This window comes from Xenopus tropicalis, chromosome 5, assembly GCF_000004195.4.
Source record: "Xenopus tropicalis strain Nigerian chromosome 5, UCB_Xtro_10.0, whole genome shotgun sequence".
Taxonomy (NCBI): domain Eukaryota; kingdom Metazoa; phylum Chordata; class Amphibia; order Anura; family Pipidae; genus Xenopus; species Xenopus tropicalis.
In genome coordinates this window covers 73,223,193-73,237,878 of record NC_030681.2, presented here as the reverse complement: position 1 = coordinate 73,237,878, position 14,686 = coordinate 73,223,193, and the positions used below count along the sequence as shown (strand labels likewise).

General features: G+C 38.8%; 1 protein-coding gene across 1 annotated transcript in view; it reads right to left on the bottom strand.

Moving 5' to 3' along the window:
• The window catches only part of man1a1 (mannosidase, alpha, class 1A, member 1), a 146,692-nt gene extending 137,472 nt beyond the window's left edge, over positions 1-9,220 (bottom strand). Inside the window, exon 1 of the mRNA XM_002932113.5 lies at positions 8,042-9,220. Within this exon, the coding sequence (XP_002932159.1) occupies positions 8,042-8,614 (573 nt within the window). The 5' untranslated portion in view covers positions 8,615-9,220. The remainder of the gene's footprint in view (positions 1-8,041) is intronic.
• Between the last annotated feature and the right edge of the window lie 5,466 nt (positions 9,221-14,686).

The following is a 14,686-nucleotide window of genomic DNA, read 5'->3' as shown; positions in this document are numbered from 1 at the left end:
ACTTTAATGGACCCTGTCTGACAACACTACTACACACTGTTTTTGTTTTGAACATGCTCTAATACACAGTCCAAATGCTGCCTGTGATAGGGTAGCTATCAAAGTCAACTAGGCACCACAGGTAACATTGTAACATTGTAATTTAGGATGAAAAAGTCCACCAAGTTCACAACCATGTGGTCTAAGAAAAAAATTGTCTTCTGAATAAACCCTTCCAATTTGTCTGAGAGGGGAGAAAAAAAATCCTTTCTTACCTAAAGATTCACATTACCTCATTACCCCAAGTAAAAATTTAAAGTACCATATCCTGTATCAGCCACTGACTTGATTTAGCTAAGCCATCTGTGCTTCTGCTGAGTGAAACCCTGACTCTCTATTGCATCCCCAAAATGGATATAAAGTCTCAACCTGCATCCTTTACCACTGATAGCGCTGATGCTGACATCTCCTAAATGGTCTTACTAGGCCCCCATAATGACCAGATATTTGGCACTGCTGGCCAAATTGGGTGAGCTTACCAAATGGGCAGATCTTACAGTTTATGCTTAGCATTAGCCTATGGGGCACATTCATGAAAACACGAGTTTGAATCCCGAATGGGATAAATTCGGATTGGATATGATAATTTCTGAAGATCGCAAATATCACGAAAATGCTTATGAAAATCGTATTAGTCACAATATCGTATTGGCGATCCGAAAGTCATGAAATGCAGGAAAACCTTTCTGACTTTGGTCCTTCTGTGCATGATTTTGTAAGCCTCCCATAGGAATCAAAGGAACTGTGCAGCTCCAACCTGGCCCAAGGAAAGTCACGATACCGAAGCTTGAATGAATCCGAAACTTTCGTACTCGGTTCGACAATACGATTTTGTCCCAAAGTACGAAAAAGTTGCCAAAAATACGCTCGGAGCATTCGTGGATTAGTAAATGTACCCCTATGAGTGTTATTGTCCCTTTAAAAATATATAAAAAACAAAACTACTACTGTAGAAACAAACTACAATTAAAGGGGTAGTTTACCTTTAAGTTACCTTTTATGATGTTATAGAAAGGCCAGTTTCAATTGGTCTTCGCTTTCTATTTTGTATAGTTTTTCTAATTACTTGCCTTCTTTTTCTGACTCTTTCCAGCTTCCAAATGGGGGTCACTGACCCTAGCAGCCAAAAACTATTTATCTGTGAGGCTACAATTTTATTGTTATTGCTATTCTTTTTATTACTAATCTTTTTATTCAGGCCTCCCCTATTCATATTTAAGTCATATTTAATGCTATACAAAAAGCTAAACAATTAAAAAAACCACACATAATAAAAAAATAAAGACCAATTGCAAAATGGTCTTGGAAAATTGCTCTACATCATACTAAAAGTTTTTTTTGTTTTTTTTTAACAACCCATTTAAAAAGACAGTATACTTCTTTTGCAACATTTCAAATTTAATTTGTATTTTGATTATACAACAACAATTATTTTACTGTGTTCCATCCATTTTGGTAATCTCTATGGAAAACGCTTTATATAGCCAACTCAGCTCCATCTGAAACTGAGCTTATGTGTAATTTTTCAACTTAATATATATCTGTATGTATCATTTAGGATGGAAGGAGTTAGCCATTAGCAGGCTAGTACTTAGACTATAATGGCTATGGAGCAGGGATTTCCTTCCTCTTGCTACTATAGCTCCTAAAGCAACAGCAATTTGTATTTATTTATATTTTGTTTTTGTAGTAACAATACAATTGCTACATATAACAATAAAATAAGGTAAACAGCCTCTAGATCCAAGCACACTAACTAGCTATCAGACTGCAAGTACAAACTAACAAAGTAACACAGCAACACACAGTACTATAGTCTTAATAAAATCACACTTTAAGGACATGAAAAATCATATTCACCAGGGTCAACTTACTGTGAAAGTAAATGCTAACCTTAGACGCCAGGTCAGTGCTCCTCTTAACTGAAATTGGTACTGGTTTAAATACCTTCTGTGGAAGCAGTGCCATCTTTGATCCATCTGTCAATGCAAAGAAGCACATACATGTGCACTAACTTGGTTCCCTTGTATACATTTCAGTGTTCTGGGATCAGAACATATACAGTACAGTAAAGCATCAACTCTACTAGTCAAGTGTCGGCTGTGAACCACTGACATCATAAAAGGTACCCTAGGCCAGGGGGGGGTGCTTAAAAACCCTCCAGTTTATATCACATTCCTTGTCCTTTAGAATAACTATGAAAATACAAATGTGAAAATGTAAGCATTCTAAAATTAGCCTTCAGAGTTAAGATTCTTTTTCCCAAATCAAACTGTAAACTCATACAATGTGTGAAACTAGCAGATGGGCAGCAAAGCCACCCAGTTTAATGAGAACATAAGCATATTAATAAAAATTCAAGGGCAAATTGAAATGAGAGTAACATTTTTAATTCACCTTTTTAAAAGTAATCAATAACATGCTTTATACTTTTTATTGTACAGGTAAGGGATTCCTTATCCAGAAGCCCTTTATCCAGAAAGTTCCAAATTACGGAAAGGCCATCTCTCATAGACTCCATTATAAGCAAATAATTCTAATTTTTTAATATGATTTCCTTTTTCTCTGTAATTATAAAGCGGTACCTTGTACTTGATTCTTTCTAAGATATAATTAATCCTTATTGGAGGCAAAACAAGCTTATTGGGTTTATTCAATATTTAAATGATTTTTAGCAGACTGAAGTTATGGAGATCCAAATTACAGAAAGATCCCTTATCCCGAAAACTCCAGGTCCCGAGCATTCTGGATAACAGGTCCCATACCTGTATTACAGTTACCCACCTTTGCTATGGTATTTACAGTGCTGCAATGTGTGTCTATTTTATTTATTAATTTTTAAATGAAGATTATTTTTTTTTGTAAAAAAAAAAAAAAAAAAAAGTCTATTACATTATTGCTTACATGCTCATCTGTTCAGCACACCTCATTAGGAAAACACTGCAGTATTGTAAGGACTTCAATAAAAGGTGAACTTCCATTTGAATGGCAATTAATACAAAACAGAAAAGTCTGTTTATATCTTTAGTATACCAACATTTTTTTAATATAACACCTATTTCAGATTCAGCAGCTTTTGAAGTTACATTTGTTTTTGTGGTTTTCATCTCCACTCTTCTAAATCAGGTTTCTTTATAGAGCTGAGAGTTCCATTATTGGCCAGTTACTTGACAAGTCTATTTATCAAGCATCTAGGATCCTGCTAGGAGTTCAGGGGTGTTTTGACTGCCCTTTGTTCTCTGGCAAAGGGGACAAAACACCTGTATTCCATTAGCCTTAGTTCTAAGAAAAAAATGGTGTCAAATGCCATTCATTGCTCTCTACTTCCCTCATATAAAATAGGACAAATGTTGCCAAGAATTAGTTAGAGGTGCTGGATGAACAGATAAAGACTTAATGTAGACAAAAACGTTTTTTCTTGTACTTTAATGCATTAATGGATTTAATGGCTGGAGAAGCTGCAGAATGTTTCCCAACCACTTTAACTCTTGGTTTTTAATTAGAGTACCAAACTATTTTAACTGAGCATAAAGGAGGGGGAGTGCAGCTACAACTATGCTGCCTGGCTAGTCTGTTTGATACAAAGGAGTACAGTTTAACACTCAAAATAAAGTTTGATATAGCAGTCCACCTGAAATGTATTGATTTGAGCTGGTCACATGGTTAAATTTTCATTGCTGTTTCAGCTCCTCCAGACCAAGTAGATAGCTTACTAGACCAAGTATAGGGCCAAATCAATAATTTATCTGACTGATCCTCAGGCAGGGTTTAAAATTTCACTGGGCAAAGGCCACACTAGTCTTCTTAATCCATTTTCTCCTGACAGATCTGCATAAGCCCCCATAATCATCCTATCCTTCACCCAGGGAACAAATAATCGCTAAATACATACTGGCTCACAGAGTTTGTGGTCATATTGGACAGAGATCTGCTTGTTTGCCTTGTCACAGAAGCAGATCTTTTACGTAGTTTATGCCCAACTTTAGACTGCAGAAGAGATGCAGAATATATATTATATATATATATATATATATATATATATATATATATATATATATATATATATTTTATTTTTTTTTTTTTCAAATGGTTTCATACTTGCAGACTCTTTTTTGACTGAATAGCAGAGTCTTTTACTTAATTTTACATGTGTGTGACAGTAGTTATATTAGGTTAGTAAATACAGTAAAATTAAAATACTTAAATTTGTAAAAATGTTTGAATAAAAATTATATACTTTTATAGGAAATCCTTGTTCTTGTGTGACAGAAGCTTTGGGGCTATGTAACACATGACTACTTTGACATTTTAAGTACCAAATCTTTAAGTTGCCCTAAAACATAGTGCCAAAATGAGTCAGATACAGCCTGCCACAGACTTGAATGTAACTCACCTAACAAGTCCTTGTGTCACCTCTAATCAGACAATAGCCTAGAAGTTTTCAGACAACTACTGCCATGCAAGCAGGGATACAACTGCTTGCATGGTGATTACATTCAAATCTACGATGATCACTTTGGGCTACTAAAAACACTAACGTGCCTGATAAAGTCCTGTGTGCCACTTCCCTTAGCACTTAGATTAGATGCCTTTACAACAGATTGCGGCTTTTTTTGCACATTGCACACTGGAGTAAACAACTCCATGAAAGTTTTAAAACATGGAAAGTTGCTTAAATTACATATATTTGCAAAACTAATTTAAAGAGCAAAAAAAAAAAAATTAAAACTCTGAAATTTTGGAGGGATATAACTTAAATTCCCAGTTTTTAAAGGACTGCAATGAAAATGAAAAACTTGGCTTTCCCTAAGCAGCTAAATATAGAAGCAAGAATGATACCTGACTGAGGTTGACTATACAAAATTGTAAGCAATAGCTACAAATAGGATATAAAAGCAATTGATTTATTATTATTTCAAAAGTGTACAAGTCATCAGCAGTTTAGAAAAAATAAATGTACTTAAATACTGATTAAACATGTTTTTAAACATGGAAAAGGAAATCAAAAAAAAAAAATCAACGTAAAGTCATATATGAGCTGAAAAGAAAACCAAGCTTGACTGTCAAGACAGTTTCCATTTCCTAGGAAACGAGTCAGCAAGTCACACACTATCCATGTAAAAAGCTCCTAGAAAGTTAGCACTTCTATTTCTTCAGAGTTCATAAAACACTTTGAACAACATCCAGTCATCCAAGGCAAGGTTTTCTGAAACATTTTAAGATGTAATCCCCTTAAAACAGCATTTACAAGAAGGTAATTATTGTGAGGACTAGGGTGGCAAGATATGCTTTGCTTTCATCTGTGAGAGATAAATATATAGCCAATGCAAATTTTATTATAAACAGTAAATATGTTGCCCCCGTCGAATTTTAAAAACTAAACAATCCCCACCACTGGAGCTGACAACTAATGGCTTTAGATATGTTGTTCTAATAGTATCTTCGAAAGGTGAATGCTACTCAAACACTAATTTTGCATAATGGAAGAAAATGTAATCCTAAGAAACTTTCCAATAAACATTTTCAGTGAAATATCTGTTATCTGTAAAGAGGGCAGGGTCCTCTATAGCACTTTTAAAGGTTAGTGGTTGTTTTTGTTAGTTCTCTTTTGTATGTTTAATGTATACACCCATTTATTTCACAATACTGCGGAATATGTTGGTGTTTTATAAATACATAATAATAAATATAATTGAAAGCAGTATTTGCTTGTCTCTTTCTGTTTCAGGAGTCAAAAACAGTCTACTTGGATATTGTTTTCATTAGCAATTACATTTACAAAAACCTTTGAAACCACTAAAATGTTTTCATTATGCAGAAAGTTTTTGAATGTAGCTCCTTTAAGTGAAAGAAATAAAGACATACAATTGATTCATGTTCAAAGTAGGAGCTATTTTCTAGAGTTTCTCTTGTAGGTCAGCGATGTCCCCCTTTTCTCATGTAGTGGGGGTTGATGGCCTTATATACAACTGTACTTCCAGGACGGATATATTATCTTGGTGATGCCTTACAAGTGACTCTAGTGGACAAGTACAGGCTTGCTGCAAATAGGATATAAAATATTAATGAAGGATGCAACCAGACCTCAGCCTCTAGTTTGTCAGCTCTGTCCCAGGTGTTGAAGCGGAAAGCTGTAACTATAGAACAGTCATGGGGCCTTATGCCAAAAAGTACTACTATCAAAATTAAAACAGACTACCCACTTGAAATAAGGCACACACACAGAGTAAGATTAACAAATTATACCACACAAAAGAAAAATGGATAAGACACTGGACAGCTTTAACTTGCAGTTAAATCTTCTATAAAAGTCTAGTCAAAGCTTGATGCATGTAATGGGTTAAAAGTCCTACATGAACAGAATCAATACCTTTAAACTGAGGAATTACAACACCTCTGCAGTTACATATATTGCTTATTGGTAGTCATAATTGTATGTTATATAATGAATCCCAGCTCTTATCAATATACTGTATTCCATTCATGCAGAGTTTTCAATAAGTGAGAAGTCTGGGTGTTTCCTATTAAAATAGCTGGTGGATAAACTAACTGTGGATGCAGTATATCACATAACCAGCACAATGGCCAAACTACCAGCAAAATAAATATATTTTGGAGAAAAGAATGTCAGCACATTTCTGGTAATCCTCATTGTTCCCAGCATAACCTATAATAGATAATTCTATTGGGTGGTGGATATTTTACAACTCTACCAGTGCTGCATTCAGCATGACAATGCCAATATGCACATAAATACCTATTCATTCTCTAACTGCTTGCACTATAGTAAAAACTGAACTATTATCTTAAGAGCTTTATGAAGTAGGCAGGAATATGTCTGAGCATCTTTTAATGCTACTTTATATTGGTTATCTGCAGTAACATAATCTGAACTTGACTGCACAATAAAAAGGGTCTGGTGTGCTAATTGCCTTATTAACAGTGTTGTGCCCTTATTCTAACCTCTATACAACACAGAACATTTTAACAATCCTAAAGAAAATACAAATGTGAATTCAAAATGAAGCAAATTGCCAGCAGGGAGGCAAGTGAATGTTACTTTTTACTTTATGGCAAGAATACTAAAACATGTTTAGTGCTCACACTTTAAAATGTAGCTTTTTTATCTGTAGATTGAGAGCAAGCTGATATACTGATTTGATAGATGAAAAAAAGGGAAAGCCATGATCCAGTCACCTGCTCTCACAAGGCAAACTTGCTGCAGTAGCCCGTGTGCAGGGAATGAATGGAAGGTGTGAGGAAGAGGAGCATGCAGTACTGTGCTGTGATCCTGCCATTCCGCCCAGGGCCGGGTGCAACACAGGCAGGACGTGCTAATGCAGACATGGACTTTGTAACACACACAGTTATACCCGCACCATCATTAATAGAAGCGGCGAGGAGACCACTCATAAGCATAAACCATACAATTGCCTGCCAATATCACATTACACTAGGGCAACCCCTCTGCCTTGGAGAGAAATGACAGGTTCCTGAGCGGATCTCTCCAGTGAGACAAATGCCAGGAATACCCTTAGTTACCTCCACAAGAGGATTGGCACCCGATAAACAGAACACACACCTCCGGGAGATAGGAATCAGCTCAATGGCATCTTATCACTTTCTGTAGCAGCGCAGTACCGATCAGATTATCACTTTCTGTAGCAGCGCAGTACCGATCAGATTATCACTTTCTGTAGCAGCGCAGTACCGATCAGCTTATCACTTTCTGTAGCAGCGCAGTACCGATCAGATTATCACTTTCTGTAGCAGCGCAGTACCGATCAGATTATCACTTTCTGTAGCAGCGCAGTACCGATTGCGAGTAGGTTCCCGTTCTTAAACTATTCAATGGTACCCCCCTACCCACAAATACTAAACTACCCCTACTGACAAATGGTCAATTATGGTAAAATATGTCATTGCACCCCACTATTGAACGACACAAAGCAATTCTTCTACCCCTTAGATCCCTCTTATCGGTCTGATACACTCAACTCACCTCTTTGATCGTGTCTCTCTTCTGCTTGACAGCCGGGTCTGACGGCTCCTTGCCCACTACTCCCACAGGCTGCTTAAATACATGCGGGGGCAACTTCCCTCCGGCCGTCACCCTGCCCTGGACCAATATCCGATCCTTATCCCTCTGTATGTCCCTCTTAATGTCATCGGGTGGTCGATTGAGGGTGTCCTTGGCCTCCCTTAGTGCCCTCTCATGTTCCTCCCGAATCCGGGCAAGGCGCCCCCCAAGCTCCGTCTCCTCCTCCCCCAATAGTCCTGCCGGGGGTCTCTGCGGAGGCGGGGACTGCTGGAAGAAGACTCCGCTCAGCAGCTTTGAGGAGTCCGGCAGGAAGAAGATGGCCCCGAAGCACAGAGTGATAAAACCGCTGAATACCAACAGCAGTACAAACTTCTCCGTCAGCCGAAACCCAGACAGCTTCCTCCCCGCGGAGCCCAAAGACAGCAGCCCGGGGCCCGACACCCCGCCCCCTGGGGAACAGCCTGGACCCAGCCCTCCTCCAGCCGACCCCAGCGGGGAAACGCTACTGAACGGCAACAGGCTGCCGCCCGGCATCACACAGCGCCTACTGGGGACTGCTCAGAGGTGGGCACCAGTAGCTGGCAGCGGCAAGGTGAGATTCCTGAGGAAAAGTCAGAGCGGTGCCAGCCACTATCCGCTTCCAACCATGCACCTGTATCTCCTGCGCACGGTGGGATAGTAGGAGACCCTCTACCACACGTGTTCCTAGCACTGCGCCTTGGCTGGCTTGTTCCGCTGCTGCTGCTGCTGCTGCTGGTTACACATGAGAAAGTTTCCAACACAACGCGCAGCTCAAGCCAGTATCCCCTCCGCTTGTCCTAGAGCACACGCTGACAGCCCAGCTCACACACTCCTCTATCGGTGCTAGTACTGAAGGCTTCTTCCTATGCTGTGATGTGTCCCAGTCCCACATTCCACTTCCCGGGCTGTTTGTCACAGAGTTTATCGGAGGAGGAGGAGGGGCGAGGGAAGTGTATACAAGAGGAGGCTTCCCCTTCCAAATAATGGGGGGAGGGAAGACTGGTCACTCCCCTTCCCCGGGGCGGGGTAGCGTTGACAGGTGACCACACATCCACTTCACATAGCCCCGTCCTACTCCTACTACTATCCGGCACTGACTGAGCCTCAGGGCAGAGACCCCAGTGAGGGGTGGCGGGCCAGCCCTCTGACAACAAACCGCGCCCATCTTGGACGCTGATTGGCTTCTCCGCTGCACGAACCGCTTTTTGTGATTGGCTCTTTGAAGACTGCTAGACTAGAGGTTCTTAGAGTTCTGCGTGTAACGGTATGGTTATTAAAGTGTTGCTTAATGAGGCCGTAGAATGTACCAGTTTAGTCCGCTCAACCACATGCCCTGTGTCTATGCGCTACAAGCAAGCAGGCACCCAGGTTCTGCCTCTGTTGTAAGAGCATCGCTCACCTTCTGTAACGGGAATCGACGATCGCCCCGCCCATATGCAAGTTTCTTGAGGGATGCCCTTTGCCACCAGCGTTATACGGTTTCGGTTTTAAATGGCTCCATGGTATGGCGCTTGAACATTGTTTATCAAAGCTGCCTGGCAGTAAATATTGCGCTAGACTTAATTCTACTAAAAACTGTGCACATTAGGGTCAAAAATCTCCACACTCAGGTTGGGAGCTGGTTCCTGTAGTACAGGCAGACTGCCATGATTCTTTTTTAATTTGTGGAATCAGATATGTTTGTGTAAAAAATACACATATCTATTTCTGGAAGTTCAGATACTTTATATGCCTTTTCTACCTAACTTAATGGGCTAATGTCTGGAGGAGACTGGCATTTGCAACATTGTTTAAAAAGTAACAGCCATACAAACTACCATTCGATCTTTTCCAGGACAATTGGTCATAGAAAGATCATCCATCCACTCTGTGTTAAGAGCTGAATCGTCAGATATGAAGGTAAAAACAAAGGATTTTTACCCCTATCTGACGATTCAACATTAATGCTTAAAAGGCACCCAATCAAATTCTTCAGTCCTGCCCAATCAATGAAGCGACCAATATCTAAAGCTGGCCATACACGCACCGATACTATCGTACGAAACCTCGTTTCGTACGATATTCGGTGCGTGTATGGCATGTCGTTGAGTCGACCGATATCGCAGGAAGCTGCTGATATCGGTCGACTCGCCGATGGGACCGGTTAAAAAATTTTGATCGGGCGCCATAGAAGGCACCTGACCAAAATCTGCTGTCAGGGCTGAATCGGCAGAAGGAGGTAGAAATCCTATTGTTTCTACCTCCTTATCTGCTGTTTCAGCCCTGACGGTGTGTGGCGGATCTGACGATCGCATGAAACATCATCAGATCGCCACGTGTATGGCCACCTTAAGGCTTTTACCAATATTGGTTGCCTTGTCTTCCACCATACAGACACCATTTATTATACTAAAGTAAGTTTCATACCATAATATTGATGTGTGTATGGCCACCTTAACACTGCTATATATGAGCGAGTGCTTCAATTTACTGTAGATGCTTTTTATCGCAAAGTTTTAAATACCCATTACGGTATCTCAGTACAGATATAGGACCCATTATCCAGAATGCTCGGGACCAAGGGTATTCCAGATAAAGGGTTTTTCCATAATTTGAACTTCATACCTTAAGTCTACAAAAAAATCACTAAAACATTAATTAAACCCAACAGAATTGTTTTGCAACCAATTAGGATTCAGTATATCTTAGTTGGGATCAAATATAAGTTGAGTCTTTGGGAGATGGCGTTTCCATAATTCTGAGCTTTCTGGATAATGAGTTTCCGGATAACGGATCCCATACCTGTACTGAGATAACATTGCCTTTTTTGCTTTATGTCCACAGAAGTCTTAAAAAAAATTGTAAAGCATCAAATGCAGTGTGAAGATATGTAGCTAATAAAGAATTGTATCTTAGACTCAATGTGTATATTAATAATGTAGTCCAATTATTTATTGTGTCATTAAACTATTTGATGGGGAAGTTTCACTTTGAGCATAGCGTTACCCAGAAATTGATATTGAGAGACAATTTACATTTAGTCCATATTTTTTCTGTTTCTTGCGAGGTTAGTTCAGAGGCTTTATAATAATAATGAGTTCACCCACCAGTAACTTAGCAGCTCATTCCAACAAGCCAACAGTTACCTGCCAAGCATCTCCACAGTGGTGTCCCACTTGCTAGCTCTATCCATGACTGTATCTGACTGCACAACAATACTATTTCAGTTGATCTGTGAGTAAACCCTGCTGTGTGTTTCACAATAAACCCTTTTAGTTTAATTTCAAGAACCTCTGATGACCTTTTCTTTCGGCAGCAGGGGGGTAGTCGTTGCTCAAGTTCATCTCCTTTTTTCCTCCACATAGCGAAGGCCCTCATCACTAGCTGGAAGTCACATTTAGGCCAAAATAGAGTTACAAAACAATGAAACGACTAGAAAAAAACAGTTCAGAGTCAAAAACCAGTGGCTTAAAGGGTTATTTTATAACATACATGATACTTGTGCAGTTACCTGTAGCAACCAATCACCAATACATTTGAATCATACTCCTTTTTTCTATTGTACTGGATTTTAAAGGGTATATTTATCAGAGGGTGAAAATACTTTGCCGTGTTCTTTGTTTTTACCAGTTCACTGCATGCAAAGTTATACATGCAGTCATTCAGTGATACATGCAATTCATATGGTAGGAAAAGTATTTTCATAAGCTATGTTGTCTGCTAGAGAGACGGTATCCTATGGGTGTCAAAATGCCAAGAGTATGTTGTTCAGGGAAGGGTATTCTTACTAGTACTAAAGTGATCTATTATCTCACATTTCTAACTCTCTTTCCTTACAGCTGCAGAACAGTACTGGAAATGCAGGTTATTAATATGTATTCACAAGAGTGACCCACATAGGCTTGACCTTCATGGCTGCTTCTTTTACAATCAATGCACTTCTGCTCTGTATTTGTTTAATGACTTGTCTATGTCTATATGCAGGCTTAATGCATCTTCAGGCATCTTCTTTTCTATATACATAACAGCAATGAGTTCCCATTTCTATATTCCTGCCGTACATAATATAATTTATTAAATGTCTGAGCTCTGTAAATCCAGATATTTTCTTTATGTAGTTTTCAATGATGGTTAACTTAATCAGTATTTAACTCACAAGCTATTCAATCCATTATATATTTCAGAGCAAATCTCTATGCACATTTACATTTTTGCCTACCAACATTTTTTTACAGGTAAATAATATGGATTTTGATTAAAAATGTATATTTAAATGCCTTTTTCCTTCTCCCCAGATCTTGAAAGCAGTGGTAGTTGATCTTTAGGCTAATATTATACAAAGTTTTGGGTGTTTCTCCCAGTAGTATGTACAAAATTCCTGAAATATCAATTATTTATAATCTATAAATTTCTGTGTGCAATGCACAGGATTCTGTAATAAGCAGAAATTGAGCTTCAACATTTTTTCTTCCAGGATAGTTCATGGTATACAAACGTTTTTGTGTGTGTGTGTGTTTTTTAACACAGCAAAAAAATAGTTGCTGTTCCCACAATTACAGCTATCAGTTTTATCAAAAGTGTATATACAAGGATTAGGCCAAATAATGGGGGGGGTCATAATAGAGGGGGGACAGCATTAAGGAGGCCAAGGAGACCATACCCTTTAAACCCTTTAAGTGGCAGCAGAATTTCACATTTCAGTTACACAAAATCCCAGACATTTTTTTAAACATTTTGTGTTCTCTCACACAGGAGAACCTGAGCTTTCTGAATATATAGGGATATATTTGTATACATACATATGTTTGATATAGAGATTTATCAGAACAATATTTTATTTTGTGGACAAAAATTCAACTGATTCGGAAAGCTTCATGTCTGGAATGTGCCAATGCCAGATATGTATAATTTTATGGAGATTTCAGACTTCTATAGATCAGATACTCCCAGCTGTAAATTACTGAATTTTCAAAGCAAAAAATCCTTGAACATTATGTTCTCCCCAGGAAACCATACATTTTTGAAAAGTACATATCTTGCCAAAACTAAAATGGTTAACCATGTCTTTCTACTCCTAAGTACCAAACAGCAATGCTTTTCTGAACTTAGCAGTTTTTATAAAAATTCTAAAAAATCACCTCAGAGTTTTCACTTTCAAGCATCTTATCTCCCACATAGCATTAGGTATCACGAACAAACATCCTAAATATGAATGCCAAGGGTCTACTGATTGTTCATAGGATCACCAAAGTATCTGGTATTTAGAAGCCCCAAAATGAAGTTAGTGCATACAAATTGCCCCAGCGATCACTTCTGCTACTGAAAATTTAACACATGTACGGCATTTTTCTGTACCAACCCTCCAAAACCATATATTTTTTAATTCAAAATGGGTACGCTTGTCTTTCTACTCCAAACTTCGACATCGCAATGATTTCCCAAAATTGGCAGTTTTGATTAAATACCTGAAAATCGCCTCAAATCTTCCACTTTCAAGCATCTTCCCTACATATTTCTCCCACTTAGCTTTTGATACCAAGCAAAAACATCCAAATATGAAAGCCTACTGAACAGTTTGGTAAAATTTGCATTTTACCCCATTATATACCCAACATTTTGTAACATACCAACATAAAATATTCTAAATATGAATGCCAGGAGTCTACTGAACAGTTTGATGCCCAAATATACATAGATTGACCATATTTGGCATACAGTGGCACCCAAATTGATACTGTCATGGCCAAAATTGTTGGCACCCCAGAAATTTTTCCAGAAAATCAAGTATTTCTCACAGAAAAGTATTGCAGTAACACATGTTTTGCTATACACATGTTTATTCCCTTTGTGTGTATTAGAACAGAACAAAAAAGGGAGGAAAAAAAGCAAATTGGACATAATGTCACACAAAACTCCAAAAATGGGCTGGACAAAATTATTGGCACCCTTAACTTGAAATTTGGTTGCACACCCTTTGGAAAAAATAACTGAAATCAGTCGCTTCCTATAACCATCAATAAGCTTCTTACACCTCTCGCCGGGAATTTTGGACCACTCTTCCTTTGCAAACTGCTACAGGTCTCTCTTATTGGAAGGGCGCCTTTTCCCAACAGCAATTTTAAGATCTCACCACAGATGTTCAATGGGATTTAGATCTGGCCTCATTGCTGGCCACTTCAGAACTCTCCAGCGCTTTGTTGCCATCCATTTCTGGGTGCTTTTTGATGTATGTTTGGGGTCATTGTCCTGCTGGAAGACCCAAACGCAAACCCAGCTTTCTGACACTGGGCTCTACAGTGCGACCCAAAATCCTTTGGTAAACCTCAGATTTAATGATGCCTTGCACACATTCAAGGCACCCAGTGCCTGAGCCAGCAAAACAACCCCACAACATCATTGAACCTCCACCATATTTCCCTGTAGTTACTGTGTTCTTTTCTTTGTAGGCCTCATTCCGTTTTTGGTAAACAGTAGAATGATGTGCTTTACCAAAAGGCTCTATCTTGGTCTTATCTGTCCACAAGACATTTTCTCAAAAGGATTGTGGCTTACTCAAGTACATTTTGGCAAACTGTAGTCTTGCTTTTTTATGTCTCTGTGTCAGCA